General features: G+C 44.4%; 1 protein-coding gene across 1 annotated transcript in view; it reads left to right on the top strand.

The window, feature by feature from the left end:
- tafa3b (TAFA chemokine like family member 3b) overlaps window positions 1-10871 on the top strand; it is a 112920-nt gene extending 102049 nt beyond the window's left edge. The window contains exon 5 of the mRNA XM_072277788.1: window positions 10844-10871. Coding sequence (XP_072133889.1) covers window positions 10844-10855 — 12 coding nt within the window. The 3' untranslated portion in view covers window positions 10856-10871. The remainder of the gene's footprint in view (window positions 1-10843) is intronic.
- Window positions 10872-16921: the final 6050 nt, after the last annotated feature.

The raw sequence follows: 16921 nt of genomic DNA, 5'->3' as shown, positions 1-16921 counted from the left end.
TGAAAATGTAGCAAGGCTTGGTATTTAGTGTAAGCAGTGTGTTGAATGAGAATGCAGAGAAAGTGGAGGAGCCTGGCAAACGATACAGTCTTAGTGTTTGCTATTTTAATACGTGGTTTCAGGAGATCTGAAGCTAGTGAATTCTGATTGTTCTTGGTGTAAACAAGACTCACATCTGTGATTTGTTTTCCATTCAGATCTCTTGTGCTTTCTGCATGGAGTTTGCACAATTTTCCCTGTGGGCACCTGGGTTTCCTCTGGGTACTTCAGATTCCTCAAGTGTCCCAAAGCTGTGCAGGTCAGTAAGTTAATTGGACACTGGAAATTTATTCTAGTGTGTAGAACAGCACTAAAATCTGGGGGCAGCTGATGGAAGGTTAGCGAGAATACAGTGGATTAGTATTGTCCTAATGAAGGGTCTGGGCCTGAAATGTCCACTGTTTTACTCTTTTCCAAATCTGCTGCCTGGCCTGCTGAGTTCACCTAGCATTTTGTGTGTGTTGCTGAGTGTCATCTAAAAATGGGAGTTTGATGGTCAATATGGATGGTGGGCAAATGGTCAGTTTCCGTTATTGACTTTGAGTCAATGACTAAGATGCTGAGGCAAGGCAAGTCATGTTTTATGGTTGCCATTGGTTCTCAGTCAGCCTTTGGTGTGTACAGAGGCTGTAATTTCAAAAAGGTGTTATGGCATGGTATTTCAATTACTGGATTGACCTTCAATGGAGTGGAGCATTGATCGAAAGACGTGAGTTCAAATCCCACCACGACTTCTGGGAATTTAAGTTCAAGTAGGCAAATGAATCTGGAATGAAAATACTGCAAACAGTAATGATGATTGTGAAACTATATTGGTAATTGATAGTCACGTACTTAGATACAGCATAAAACTGTTTATTTGCCATCCATACAGATTATTCTAAAATATAGGTACATCGAGGCAATACAAAAACAGAATGGTGTTATAATTGCAGAGAAAGTGCAGGTATATGGTAAGGTGCAAAAACCATGAAGCACTTGTTTGAGAGATCAAGAATTCATCTTTATCATACAGTACATTAGATGTATTCAAGTGTCTTATACCAGCAGTATAGAACTTTTTCTTGAGCCTAGTGGTGCATACTTTCAAGCCTTTGTATCTTAAGCCTGATGGAAGAGAATGACTGCTAAAATCCATTGGGTGCTCCAACACATTTCAAGGAATGAAGTCCACCATTCTTACTGGTATTCCAGAACCACCAATGTGGTTGACTCTTAAATGCCTAGCCAATTCAGGGGTAATTAGGGACAGATAATATACAACACTGTGCAAAAGTCTTAGGCACATGAATATAGCTAGGGTGCATAAGAATTTTGCACTGTACTGTTGTAATTTTATGTATTGCACTGTACTGCTGCCAGAAAAAAAAAAACAAATTTCATGATGTATGTGAGTGACGATTAACCAGATTCTGATATGGGTCTCTTTTGTGGACTGAGAGTGGGAAGAGGGCAGGGAGAAGGGAATCATGGTTGGGTAAAGGGGAAGAGAAAGGGGAGGGAGCAGGAAGAACCAGAGAAATATTCTGTAATGATCAATAAACCAATTGTTTGAAATCAATTGACCTTGCCTGGTACCTCAGGTCTAGGTGTATCTGTACCCGTGCCACCTCTGCCCCTGGCACTCCTTCTCTGCCACCTGTCCCACACCCCTCCCGTGGTGTTCCACCCTCGCCATTCCCAACATCCTTTACTCTTGACAGATTTACAAACTCACTTTCTGCTCCACCTTGACAAACTGTCTTAGGCACCCTAGCTATATATTTGTGCCTAAGACTTTTGCACAGTACTGTAATTGACATTGTCAGTGATATCTATATCCTGTGAATGCATAAATGAAAGAAAAAGGCTGGTAGACTACCAATTTGATGTTTTTTCCCCCCTGATTCTCAGCAGGGTCTGTCTCATGGGCACTGCCCATGTTGTTGCACGTGCAAACCATGACAATAATGGGAATAAGCGTGATATACCACCCCAGTACTCCAGTTGCATCAAAATCATCTCCGTCTCGTCCCTTCCTAACAGGACTGGCTTAGACAATTATACCACTTCAAATAATCTGCCACATTGAATGTGGAAAACATTTACTGGACTGTATTTCTGGGTGCTAGCCAGAATGGTAAATTGTACAAATGTGTTGTAATGAATTGAGGAAAGTTCCTTCATTCTTCAGTTAGAATCGTGTATTCTGCTGGTTACATCTGAACCAACACCAAATTCTGCTCACTGTCTCCCCTATAACATGGCATTGTCTTTCAATCCAGCAATATCTCCAATTTACTTTCTCAGCTTTATTCTCAAGACCTTTTCTCTTCTCGAATTTAATGATATCCACAAATGCTGAAATCTTCTCACTCCCCTTATTCTGACCACGTCTCCTCCAGAAATGGCCTATGATCCGTGTTGAACTTCCCTGCTCCTTTAAGGTGCCTGAGGGATCACCCTCGTTAACTTCTCATTATTGTGTAAAATTTTAATTGCTAATGGCTCCCGTGAAAGGTCTGCAGATGTTTAGCATGTTAAAGCCTTGATAAAACAAAAACGTGTTTTTGGCTGTGGAAAAATTGCGTTGCAATGCATTAAACTGGGAGAAATATATTGGTAGAGAGCCAAACACAGTGAAGGATATATTGAAGGACAATCTGAAGGGCAAGCTTTTCAATCTTCCATCTCCTTGATGTAACAAGATAATGCGCTGAGTGGCTGCTAATGGTATTTAATCAGATCTCAGTCGGTTTGACATTTCCACCCCAGATCCAAGTCTTTTAGAGCAGACATACCAGTCATTCCCTCTGGGAATCACGGATTCATACTGCGTAGAAGGAAGTTATTCTGCTTTTAATAAAAACAGAAAATGTTTTAAAAATACTCAGCAGGTCAGGCAGCATCTCAGGAGTGAGAAGCTATTAGTATTTCAGGTCAAAGACCCTTAATCAGAACTGAGAAAGAGAGGGAGCAACACACACACAAGTGCTGGAGGAATTCAGCGGGCCAGGCAGCATCTATGGAAAAAAATACAGTCAACGTTTCGGGCCGAAACCTTTCAGCAGGACTGGAAAAGCTTCTCATCTTTTTTTCTCTGGTCCTGCTGAAGGGTCTTGGCCCAAAACATTTTATGTACATTTTTTAATAGATGTTGGCAACACTCACTACACGCTGGAGGAACTCAGCAGGTCGGGCAGCATCCGAGGAAACGATCAGTCAACGTTTCGGGCCGGAACCCTTCGTCAGGACTGTAGAGGGAAGGGGCAGAGGCCCTATAAAGGAGGTGAGGGGAGGGTGGGAAGGAGAAGGCTGGTAGGTGCCAGGTGAAAAACCAGTGAGGGGAAAGATAAAGTGGTGGGGGAGGGGAAGCAGGGAGGGGATAGGCAGGAAAGGTGAAGAAGGAATGGGTGAAAGCACAATGGGTAGAAGAAGGAGGAGGTGGAATGATGAGGGAGATAGTAGGCAGCTGGGGGAGGGGGAAGAGTGAAACTGGGATAGGGGAAGGGAGGGGGAGATATCTCCACTTTCCGCGGGGATCGTTCCCTCCGCAACTCCCTGGTCCACACATCCCTTCCCACGGATCTCCCACCCGGCACTTATCCCTGTAGGTGTAAGTGCTACACCTGTCCCTACACCTCTCTTGCCACCATTCAGGGCCCCAAACAGTCCTTCCAGGTGAGGCAACACTTCACTTGTGAGTTTGTTGGGGTCATCTATTGCATCTGGTGCTCCCGGTGCGGCCTCCTCTACATTGGTGAGACCCGACGGAGATTGGGGGACCGCCTCGTCGAGCACCTCCACTCCGTCCGCCACAGCAGACAGGATCTCCCGGTTGCCACTCACTTCAACTCTGCTTCCCACTCCCATTCAGATATGTCAATACATGGCCTCCTCTACTGCCATGATGAGGCTAAACTCAGGTTGGAGGAGCAAAACCTCATATACCATCTGGGTGGTCTCCAGCCCCTTGGTATGAACATTGAATTCTCCAACTTCCGGTAATTCCCTCCCCCTCCCTTTCCCTATCCCAGTTTCACTCTGCCCCCTCCCCCAGCTGCCTATCACCTCCCTCATGGTTCCGCCTCCTTCTACTACCCATTGTGCTTTTACCCATTCCTTCTTCACCTTATCTGCCTATCACCTCCCCGCTTCCCCTCCCCCACCACTTTATCTTTCCCCTTACTGGTTTTTCACCTGGCACCTACCAGCCTTCTCCTTCCGACCCTCCCCCCACCTCCTTTATAGGGTCTCTGCCCCATCCCTGTACAGTCCTGACGAAGGGTTCCGGCCCGAAACGTCGACCGATCTTTTCCACGGATGCTGCTCGACCTGCTGAGTTCCTCCAGCATGTTGTGAGTGTTGCCTTGACCCCAGCATCTGCAGAGTATTTTGTGTTTCAATAGATGCTGCCTGGCCTGCTAAGTTCCTCCAGCATTTTGTATGTTTTGCTTTGATTTCCAGCATTTGCAGAATTTCTCTTGTTTACAAAGGGAGTAGCAAATTAGATAGCTGAGAAGATGGGAGAGGGCAATAGGAGGAACAAAGGGGATTTCTCTGGTAGGGTGAAATAATGTGGCTCTCGAGGGATAATTAAGCTCCTTTGTCTGTGTAATGGTTTGCTAATGTTGTAATGTTGTGAAGTGTATAGGCTGATGCACAGGTACATTGTCCAGCAGGCCTGAATATACCGATAGAGGAGAAACCAGGCAATAGAGACAAAAACATTCAGTCTTTGAGGTAACACACACGAAATGCTGAAGTGTGACCTGACCTGACCTGCTGAGTTCCTCCAGCATTTTGTACGTGTTGCTCCAGATTTCCAACATCTGCAGAATCTCTTGTGTTCAGTCTTTAAGGTGCCTGTCGGTGATTAAAAAAGCAGCAACGTTAAACCAGAATTATAGAGATTTCTGAAGGAGACATTGTCAGAAATGGATGAGTGAAGAGATTTCAGCACCTGTACATATATCATCAAATTACGGAACAGGCAAGATCAATCGACATCAGGGAGTGTATAAAATAAGGCTAGCTTCCAATTAGGACGGCGACCGAGATTTTAAAGGCAGAGCTTCACAGCAGATTTTCTGAGTTGAGGAGCGCAGACATCCCACCTCTCCCGGAAGTTCCGGGAATCTCCCGCATATTAATAGCGACTCCTCGATGCCCACAGATTATATACAATATCACCGGACGTCCCATCTCTCCTGGAAGTTCCGGGAATCTCCCACATATTAATAGCGACTCCTCGATGCCCACAGATTATATACAATATCACCGGACGTCCCATCTCTCCCGGAAGTTCCGGGAATCTCCCACATATTAGTAGCGGCTCCCTGATGCCCGCAAATTATATACAATATCATGGAAATCAATTTTTTTGCGAGCAAGCGAGAGAGAGAAAGCAAGAGGGAGCACGAGAGCGACCACGAGAGAGAGTGAGAGCGCGCCATGGCAGAGTGTTCCAAAAAAAAAGAAAATATAAAACGTACTTCACCCCAGACTACACTAAAGTGTACCTCTGCCTAATAGGGGTCAAAATAATGACAGTGTTGCTCGCTGCACTGTTTGCAACAGTGACTTTTCTATTGCCCATGGTGGGTTAAGACTGTAAAAGACACGTTGAGGTGAGTTTAACAGCTGTCATTCATTCATTAGCATAGCTAACGTTATTTAAACTAGCTGGCTAGCTGTTAAGGAGACATAGCTATTGCAGACATCCCACCTCTCCCAGAAGTTCTGGGAGTCTCCTGCAAATTGATGGTGCTACCTCCCTGAAATGAGTTTTTGCAGGGTGGGATGTCTGTGTCATGGAAATCAATTTTTTTGAGAGCGAGTGAGAGAAAGCAAGAGAAAGCGCGAGAGTGACTACGAGAGAGAGCGCGCATGAGCGAGAGAGCGAGAGAAAGCAAGTGACAGTGTGAGAGAGCGAGCGCGAGAGCGACCACGAGAGAGAGAGAGAGAGATAGAGAGAGAGAACGAGCGAGCGACAGCGCGCCATGGTAGAGTGTTCCAAAAAAAGAAAATATAAAACGTATGTCACCCCCAGACTACCCTAAAGTGTACCCCTGCCTAATAGGGGTAAAAAATAATGACAGTGTTGCTCGCTGTGCTGTTTGCAACAGTGACCTTTCTATTGCCCAAGGTGGGTAAAAACTGTAAAAGACATGTTGAGGTGAGTTTAACAGGTGTCATTCATTCATTAGCATAGATAACGTTATTTAAATTAGCTGGCTAGCTGCTAAGGAGCTACTCTATTGCAGACATCCCACCTCTCCCGGAAGTTCCGGAAGTCTCCTGCAAATTGATGGTGCTACCTCCCTGAAATGAGTTTTTGCAGGGTGGGATGTCTGGGAGCGACCAATAAGCAAGAGGGATTCATTAGAAAGGGCCCATAAAAATAGCACAGGTTGCAAGCAGAGTGGTCATCCTTTGAGTGTGTCTGTGTTTAGAGTGGCATTGGTTCATTACGCTTAGCTGAGGTAAAGTACCTTCTAAAATACTCTTTCTCTGTTCTTATTTCCTGAGGCATAGCAGTTCAGTGAGAATGGCTCCAGGAGCAGTGTTTTGTACTGTGTGTTGGATGTGGGAGGTCTGTTAGACCTCCAGTCTCCAAAATAAACACAACTGCACCAGGTGCACAGAAATGCAGCTCCTGACAGATCGTGTTAAGACAATTGGAGTAAAGGAAATTACAGTGGCATGAGAGAGGAACTGGCCAAAGTTGACTGGAAAGGCACACTAGCGGGAAGGACGGCAGAACAGCAGTGGCTGGAGTTTGTGCGAGAAGTGAGGAAGGTGCAAGACAAATATATTCCTAAAAAGAGGAAATGTTCATATGGAAAAAGGATGCAACCGTGGCTGACAAGAGAAGTCAAAGCCAAGGTTAAAGCTGAGGAGAGGGCATACAAGGAAGCAAAAATTAGTGGGAAGACAGAGGATTGGGATGTTTTAAAGCTTAGAAAAGGAAACTAAGAAGTTCATTAAGAGGGAAAAGATGAACTATGAAAGGAAGCTAGCAAATAATATCAAAGAGGATACTAAAAGCTTTTTCAAGTATATAAAGAGTAAAAGACAGGTGAGAGTAGATATAGGACCGATAGAAAATGATGCTGGACAAATTGTAATGGGAGATAAGGAGATGGCGGAGGAACTGAACGAGTATTTTGCATCAGTCTTCACTGAGGAAGACATCAGCAGTATACCGGACACTCAATGGTGTCAGAGAAGAGAAGTGTGTGCAGTCACAATTACGACAGAGAAAGTGCTCAGGAAGCTGAATAGTCTAAGGGTAGATAAATCTTCCGGACCAGATGGAATGCACCCTCATGTTCTGAAGGAAATAGCTGTGGAGATTGCGGAGGCATTAGTAATGATCTTTCAAAAGTCGATAGATTTTGGCATGGTTCCGGAGGACTGGGAGATTGCAAATGTCACTCCACTATTTAAGAAGGGGGCAAGAAAGCAAAAAGGAAACTATAGACCTGTTAGCTTGACAGTTGTTGGAATTGATTGTCAAGGGTGAGGTTACGGAGTACCTGAAGGCGTGTGACAAGATAGGCAGATCTCAGCATGGTTTCCTTAAAGGAACATCCTGCCTGACAAACCTATTGCAATTTTTTGAGGAAATTACAAAATTATAAGGGAGATGCAGTGGATGTTGTATATTTGGATTTTCAGAAGGCCTTTGACAAGGTGCCGCACATAAGGCTGTTAAACAAGATAAGAGCCCATGGAATTACGGGAAAGTTACATACGTGGATACAGCGTTGGTTGATTGGCAGGAAACAGAGAGTGGGAATAAAGAGATCCTATTCTGGTTGGCTGCCGGTTACCAGTGGTGTTCCACAGGGATCAGTGTTGGGGCCGCTTCTTTTTACATTGTACATCAACGATTTGGATTATGGAATAGATGGCTTTGTGGCTAAGTTTGCTGATGAGACAAAGATAAGTGATGATACAAAGATAGTGCTGAGGAAACAGAAAGTCTGCAGAGAGACTTGGATAGATTGGGAGAATGGGCAAAGAAGTGGCAAATGAAATACAATGTTGGAAGTGTATGGTTATGCACTTTGGTAGAAGAAATAAACAGGCAGACTATTATTTAAATAGGGAGAGAATTCAAAGTTCTGAGATGCAATGGGACTTGGGAGTCCTCATGCAGGATACCCTTAAGGTTAACCTCCAGGTTGAGTCATTGGTGAGGAAGGCGAATGCAATGTTGGCATTCATTTCTAGAGGAATAGAGTATAGGAGCAGGGATGTAATGTTGAGGCTCTATAAGGCACTGGTGAGACCTCACTTGGAGTATTGTGGGCAGTTTTAGCTCCTTATTTAAGAAAGGATGTGCTGATGTTGGAGAGGGTTCAGAAAAGATTCACTAGAATGATTCTGGGAATGAGAGGGTTAACATATGAGGAACGTTTGACCACTCTTGGACTGTACTCCTTAGAGTTTAGAAGAATGAGAGGGAACCTCATAGAAACATTTTGAATGTTGAAGGGCATGGACAGAGTGGATTTGGCAAAGTTGTTTCCCATGGTGGGAGAGTCTAGTACGAGAGGGCATGACTTAAGGATTGAAGGGTGCCCATTCAGAACAGAGATGTGAAGAAATTTTTTTAGCCAGAGGGTGGTGAATCTGTGGAATTTGTTGCCACGTGCAGCAGTGGAGGCCAAGTCATTGGGTGTATTTAAGGCAGAGATTGATAGGTATCTGAGTATCCAGGGCATCAAAGGTTATGGTGAGAAGACGGGGGAGTGGGACTAAATGGGAGAATGGATCAGCTCATGATAAAATGACAGAGTAGACTCAATGGGCCGAATGGCCGACTTCTGCTCCTTTGTCTTATGGTTAAGGAACTGGAGGTGCAGCTTGATGACCTTCGACTCATATGGGGGATTGAAGAGGTGATAGACGGGAGCTACAGGGAGGTAGTCACAGCTAGGTTGCAGGTAACTGGGTGACTGTCAGGAGAAGGAGGGGAGATGCAGAGCCGGTGGAGAGTATACCTGTGGCCATTCCCCTCAATAATAAGTATACAACTTTAGATACTATTGAGGGAGACAACCTGCCAGGGGGAGATACTGTACCGGGTCTCTGGCCCTGAGTCTGGTGCTGTGGCCAGAAGAGCAGAGAGGTGAAGAGGACTGAAGTATTGATAGGTGATTCTCTCATCAGGGAAACAGAGACGAGGTTACGTAGGCGCGATAGACACCCTCAGATGGAATGTTGCCTCCCTGGTGCCAGATCCAGGATGTCTTGGATTGGGTCCATGGCATTCTTAAGGGTGAGGGTGAGCAGCCAGAAGTTTTGGTATACATTGGCACCAATGACATACCTGTAGGTAGACAAGATGAGGAGGTCCTGACGAGAGATTTTACAGAGCTAGGTAGAAAGCCGAGAAACAGAATTTCTAGGGTAATAATCTCTGGATTGCTGCCCATGCCTCATGCTAGGGAGGGTAGGAATAGGATGATTTGGCAGGTGAATGCGTGGCTGAGGAACTGGTGCAGGGGAGAGAGGGCAGTGGTTCAGGTTTATGGATCGCTCGGATCTCTTCTGAGGAAGAAGCAGCCTATACAAAAGGGGTGGGTTACACCTGAACCAGAGGGGGTCTAATACCCTTCCCGCCAGGTTGGCTAGAGTTGTTCGTGAGAGTTTAAACTAATTTGGTAGTGGGGTAGAAACTGGAGTGATAGTGCTGAGGATGGAGTAGCTGGTTTACAAACTGAAGCAAGGTGTAGTGAGGAGAGGCTGTTGATAGGGAAAAATTGCAGTCAGCAAGATAAGTTGCAACGTAAAAGGTGGACAAAATCGAGAAAAGGTGAATGCAGGACTGATGGTGTTTTATTTGAATGCCAGCAGTATATGGAATAAAGTAGATGAACTTATAGCAGAGTTACAGATTGGCATGTATGATGTTGTCATATGAAGAGTGTCTGATGACTCTGGGCCTGTATTCACTAGAATTCAGAAGAATGAGAGGAAACTTATTTGAAACTTATCAAATGCTGAAAGTCCTTGATAGAGTGGATGTGGAGAGGATTATTCCTATGGTGGGAGAGTCTAATACCAGAGGACACAGCCTCAGAATAGAGGGGTGTCCGTTTACAATGGAGATGAGGAGGAATTTCTTTAGACAGGGAGAGGTGAATCTGTGGAATTTGTTGCCACAAGTGGCTGTGGAGGCAAAGTCTTTGTGTATTTGATAGATTCTTGATTGGTGAAGGCATGAAGGGTTGCAAAGAGAAGGTAAGAGATTGAGGCTGAGAGAAAAATTGGATCAGCCATGATGAAATGGTGGAGCAGATTCGATGGGCCAAATAGCCTAATTCTGCTGCTATATCTTATGGTCATGGAGGAACTTGAAACAGAAAATAAAGAACGAGTCATCTAAAGTTGGAGAAATCAATACTACGTCCTACAGGCTGCAATATGCCCAGTCAATTCCCTAAACTTGCATTGGGCCTCATTGTAACAGCACTGGAGGCCACAGATACAATGGGAATGAGATGGGGAATTAACATGCTTGGCAGCTGGAAGGTCCTGTGAATTGAGTACAGGTACACTAGCAGAGTGATCACCCAATCTACATTTAGCTTCTCTGATACAGGGGAGGCCACCCAAGTATTGTGACACTGAAATCAGTACATTTCATTGGAGGAATTTCAAACATGAAACCTCTTGATAAACCTCCTGAATTCCAATAATGATGCTAATAGATGAGCCAAGGCTAGTGGAGGCCTCGGTCTTTCAGGTTTCTTTAATAATAAGCTGCTGTATCCCATTCATTTACCTGTTCACTCTGATTGTATTCCAGGTTACTCGATAGTCCTTTGGGAAAACGGGAGGCAGTGTTTTAATATTTAAAACCTGAAAAGTGCTCCACCTTTCAACTGAGGGGGCCCACACATTGGACTGGTTAACCTGACTTATAGTTTGTTCCCAAGCAGCTGCTTTTGTCCGAATGGGAATCGCTTCGGCTCCCAAAGGAACGTCAGATATAATGAGTGCAGTCAAGACACAAGACAGGAGGAAAGGAAGCATTGGAGAGCCTCTAATGAATGCTGTGCAGCTGGTCAGGACAAAGACTACGGTGTCTATGAAGTCTCCTTACAAACACAATCTGGGGGTATGGACATGGGTGACTCAGCTTACTATCAATCTACTGAAGACTGAAATCAGAGGAACATCTCACCCCCAGCCCCTTGTTCTCACACGGGGCAATTCTCCACTGCCTCTTTTCCCAGTCCAGATACAACTCAGCCTGAACACTAGCTCTGGTCTTCAAAGAACATGATATGTAGCTGCCTTCAAAAGGAAAAGGAAACTGTATTGATCTACACTATTCCAGTGGATTTTTGGCACTTCCCATTCAATTCTAGTCGATGAAACTCCACTCTCTGGTTTTCAGGTCAACTATCTGGAGAAGCCATTGATTACAGCAATGGGGCATCTACCTGGTTTATAGCATCTCCTACATCCACTGGATATTAATGCCAATGCTAAGTTGTCACTAACTACGTTGCAGTTCAGTCCACAGTGAAAGTTGAACAAGTTTCAAGTTTCTACGCCTGACTGGATCCAACTCACCTCCTGCCTCAGTGGGGCCACCTTCCCAGCAAGGCTTCTGGGAACTCGCTTCTGTTATGACGATTCCTCGCCCTACATTTGCTCCATTAAGTGACAACTGAAGGTCCTGTCCTTATTTTTATAACAGGCCTGCTGATTGGCTTCTTGAGACTGAGTAGTGAGAATTAATGCAATCTTGTGATTATTGTAGAACCAAGTTAGACTGTATTATAACTGTACAAATTCAGAGATAATACATGTTAATGTCTGATAAAGATAATGACTTGTGTTGTGAATTTCATTCCCATTAATATGTGTAAATCATCTATGCAATGACTGGGTCCTCCATGGCTGAATCCCTGCCATTTGAACCAAAGAGCCTCTTATTAAAGTGACAAATGATAATTCTTTGTGATGATGACCCCCAGTACACTTTCATACATCACAAAATACCTGCAGCCTTTAACAGTGGTGACTACCCCATCCTCTCCAACTGTCTCTCTACTGTGTCTAACTGGATGGGATTGTTTGTCAATGGTTTCTTTCCAAGCTCTCAAACAATAAGGTTTCTCAAGGATTTATTCTTGATCTCCTACTATTGGACCATAGACCTAGAAGTAGAATTAGGTCATTTGGCCCATCTTCTCCATTCATTCTCTCACTGTCATTTCATAAAAGTATACTAGGACCCTGTAAGCCAAGTTTAATTATCATTCAACTGCACTTGAATATAGCCAGACAAAGTAGAGTTTCTTGGGGCCAAGGTGCAAAACACATGACATATTACAAACACCACACAGCATACACCTAGCACAAATAGCATATATGATTACAATTTCAGAAAAACACAGACAGTCACAAAGAAAAAATAATAATGTAGCTCAAGTCCCTGAGTTGCATGACTGTAGATTGGCCGGGTCCAGCTTGTTTTTCCACTGCGCGAACACTGGAGGACAGCACAGACAGGAGGGGACTGGCCCCTAACCTAGCAAAATTCTAGTGCACCCAGCAGAGGTCCCTGCTCTCTCCCTTGTGTGCCTGCCACAGGCCGCTGTGTTCAGGGCAACCCCGCGGCCAAGGCCCAGTCCTTGCCACAACCGGGGTAATGCAGCTTCCCTTCCGCCAATCTCACCAATACAGGTATCTTGCTGTCCCAATAAAAAACGTCCAAGGTGTTTTTTGGTTTGAGGGCGGACTTCTAATCCCAATAAAACATCCAAGGAAATCACCCGCTCCGTTTGTTGGATTGCGCATCATCTTGGCAAAATGATAAGCAACAAGTCCAGGCGACAACACAGCAACGATATTCAATAAGTCCAGCTCCATTGCTATCGAGCAACTCGTTATGGTATAGTCCTGCAGTACTTGATTTTCATAGTATCCAGTAATGACTTGAGACTGACGAGATGAACAAATGGACCTGTGACCGGACTCGGAGCGGTCGCTGCATCTGAGTGCACCACCATCCTATTAGTAATTGGTCTTTACATTATGATCACCTACTGTATCTCCTCCTGAGATTCAGATGCATTTATTTATCACATTTACATTGAAACATACAGTGAGATGCATTTTTTTGTGTCTCCTCCATTTGACTTTGATTTATTATAGTGTTTGTCTGATATCCCTTATTATACAAAAGCAGAGATTACCTCCAGTTTTATATTGGGAAGATTAAGGCCTTTGGGACTCAAGTTCATTCTGAGCAGTTGTGATGTAGATTTAAATTAGAACCTCTGGGTGCCTGATGGTTTCTGCAGGTCTCTATGACTTAAGATAGAGATTACTTGACAAATCAGTTCAGTCCAGCAAATGACATAGTGGTTTTGTGCAGCCAGCAGTAACTACATAGTTAAATATCTATTGGTCTTGGCAGGGGCCCACTTAAAGCCAGTCCTAAAGGACAAACACTTGGGTGTTTTTGATCTCATTTTGTTCTGGGAGACATTGAAGAAGGACAAACTGTTTTCTGTTTTCAATAATTTTCTATGTGTTCAACAAGTGGGAAGCACTGACTCTGTGGGTCTGTATACTGGAAGCTTTGGAGGAAAGTGTGAGTTTGGGACACATGGTCTAATCAGAGGGGAACCAGACAAGTTCTCAGAAGGTGGTTGAAGTAGACAGCCATGGAGGTCTATGCCAAAAGTGGAACCACAAAGACCTGGATTCAGTTCCACGAATCTACCGTCCTCAAGTGTGGTCAAGGTTGGAGAAGCATCCCACAAATCCTTGTCACTGTCCACTTTGCCTCAGCATCACTGTGAACTTGCCAACAATGTTCAGTGGCTTGTCTCACTTTTAGCTACTTAGCAGCACTACAGCCTCAAACGTACTTCTCCCAGTTACAGTTCTAACTAGACAATCATTGCAGACAACTCCCTGGCATCCTTCCCTCATTCTTACCTGACAAGCTGGAGTACAGATGGAGGCCTCAGCATATATCTGGCAGGGAACAGAGGCAGCTGAATCTCTCCACAGTCTTGGTGGTTACAGAGTATATCATTATTGAAATAGACAGTGCAGTGGCACTAGACAGCAGCAACGTTGAAACAATGCATGTAATGCACTTTCTCACATCCCACTGATCCCTCATCTTGTGATAAGGAGTGACAGATGCTTTCTGTGCCTCCTCCCTGACCTTGTTCCTTGCACTACAAACCAATCTTGACGCCTGCTACAAGCTGACCGAGCAAAGGAAGAAGAACAACCGGATGAAAGAGCAAAAAGGTAGTGATGGTGAAGGTATGCCATCCCTCAGTTTCACATTAACAGCTGCAACTGAGGATGTTGGCATTTAGTTTACAGATTAGAGACAGCATCTACAAGGGGTGTAATACTGGGCTACAGGCTGAGCAGGGGCAAGGGTAACATAAGTGCCAACTGAGAAGGCAATGTCATACATACAATTTCTCAGCTAAAGTACTCATTGGAGCAGGCTAGAGAAGATGGCGCACGGTTAAATACCAGGAACTTTGCAAGCCTATCAAAAACTTTGTGCTGTCAAGGAGACAGACCATGGCCCCGACTTTGCACAGGGTTTAGTGCAGGACTCAGAGATTAAATGGACATCTCCATTAGCACATTTGTGGAGCTAATGGTGATGCAGGATCTGACAAATGTATCCTAATTTGAAATGGAAGCTGAGACGTTCTCAATGCAATCACAGCTTGCTCCCATTGTGACTACAGACACCGGTGTCTGAAGAGGCTTGCAGGGTTTCATCAAACTGACCTCCAAAGTAGATACAATAGACAATAGGTGCAGGAGTAGGCCATTTGGCCCTTCGAGCCAGCACCGCCATTCACTGTGATCATGGCTGATCATCCACAATCAGTATCCAGTTCCTGCCTTATCCCCATAACCTTTGATTCTGCTATCTTTAAGAGCTCTATCCATCTCTTTCTTGAAAGCATCCAGAGACTTGGCCTCCACAGCCTTCTGGGGCAGAGCATTCCACCTATCCACCACTCTCTGGGTGAAAAAGTTTTTCCTCAACTCCGTTCTAAATGGCCTACCCCTTATTCTTAAACTGTGGCCTCCGGTTCTAGACTCACCCATCAGCGGGAACATGCTTCCTGCCACCAGCGTGTCCAATCCGTTAATAATCTTATATGTTTCAATCATATACTGAGGTAACTCTCTAAGGGAGCGGTGATGGTACTGGGGAGCACAGAGCTGCTGTCCTCTCTCAGGGTGACAGAGTTCATTCTCTAGCCTCAGTGTGGTTGCGGCTGAATCTCTCCACATTTTTGGTGGTTCTGTTCCAGGCCAAGGGGGTATAGCGGGGCAAGGGAGGATGAAATGCAATCAATGGTCCCTAAACAAAGGCAGCCCGTGTCCTCTTCCCCTTCTGCATCAGAGACAATAAGCAGAGATGTTGCAAATATCCAGGGAGCCAACTTCAGTATTTTAAAGTTCTTGGCCATTGTGATCAAGAGGGGGACAGGCAATATGGTCCTCAGCCTGCCCTATGCGCTAAATGATCCGGCTAAGAAAGTCTTCCGTCTGGAAGACTCTGTGGCCAATCTAAGCTCGTGGCTTCTTGTGAGGTTCAATGTCAAATTTAGTTGATACACCTTGGCACATCCTACAATTAAAAACGTGATATAGACAAAAGATGTTGTTATACAGTTGGGAGCAGTACAGAACCAAGCTTATCTATGATAATGCACTGAGGAACAGGTCTTTAGGTCCACGATGTCTGCACGGAACATGATGTTGAATTAAACAATATCTGTTTTACTGGTGGATAACCCATATGCATCTGTCTCAGGGCTTTCCAATCTGGGGTTCATGGACCTCTCGGTTAATAGTAAGGATCCAGGGCTCTAGAAAGGTAGGGAACCCTGGTCTATCTAAAAGCATCTGAAATGTTCCTTTCATATCTGCTTCCACCAGTGCTTCTAGCAACCAGTTCTGGACACCCACCACTCTTTGTTAAAAGCACTTGCCCAACACATCTCCTTTAAACCTACCCCTGTCATATTGAGTGCATTTTATCCACCATGCTGGATTGGTACCAGTTAAATCAAGTTTAAAATCATGATAACATTGCCACAAGTTTTAAACAATCCAGTGAAAAATACTTAGGGCATGTTATTGATATTTGTTGGTAGTTACTGATTCAGAATCCACAGTTACCAGTGCTGAAGGTGATATAGTTCTATCCTGTCGGAATAGATGCGGAGAACAAGGGTACCACAGGAGAGGAGTAGAGAGGACTGGAAAGGTTTCTTATAAAAGCATTTATGAATTGTTAATGAAACTGCGCCTCCTCTGGCAGGAAGATTAATTACAATGCTGCCTGTTTACCAAGGAAGTTCTGCGTGTTGACATAAGGATTTGTAATGGGAAAAACCCATAGGAAAACCATATGGGTGTAATATTTTAAAGCATTTACCATGGGGAAGATTAATGTCTCTTTGTGTAGCAATATTGTAAATGAGTGTGCAAAGATTTCTTCCTACTGCTGGATAAATGCATGAAGTGCAACAATTTGCTGAGCTTTGGGACCACATTGGGTAGATCTTTTAAGCACTTAAAGATTGCATGGATGAACTACAACAATTGTTCATCCCAGTTTGGCAAAAGAATAAATCAAGGAAGGTAGTGCACCCGTGGCGGACAAGAGAAATTAGGGATAGTATCAATTCCAAAGAAGAAGCATACAAGTTAGCCAGAAAAAGTGGCTCACCTGAGGACTGGGAGAAATTCAGAGTTCAGCAGAGGAGGGCAAAGGGCTTAATTAGGAAGGGGAAAAAAGATTATGAGAGAAAACTGGCAGGGAACATAAAAACTGACTGTAAAAGCTTTTATAGATATGTAA

Source organism: Mobula birostris, chromosome 14 (assembly GCF_030028105.1).
Source record: "Mobula birostris isolate sMobBir1 chromosome 14, sMobBir1.hap1, whole genome shotgun sequence".
NCBI classification, from domain to species: domain Eukaryota; kingdom Metazoa; phylum Chordata; class Chondrichthyes; order Myliobatiformes; family Myliobatidae; genus Mobula; species Mobula birostris.
This window is presented reverse-complemented; position numbering and strand designations above follow the sequence as displayed.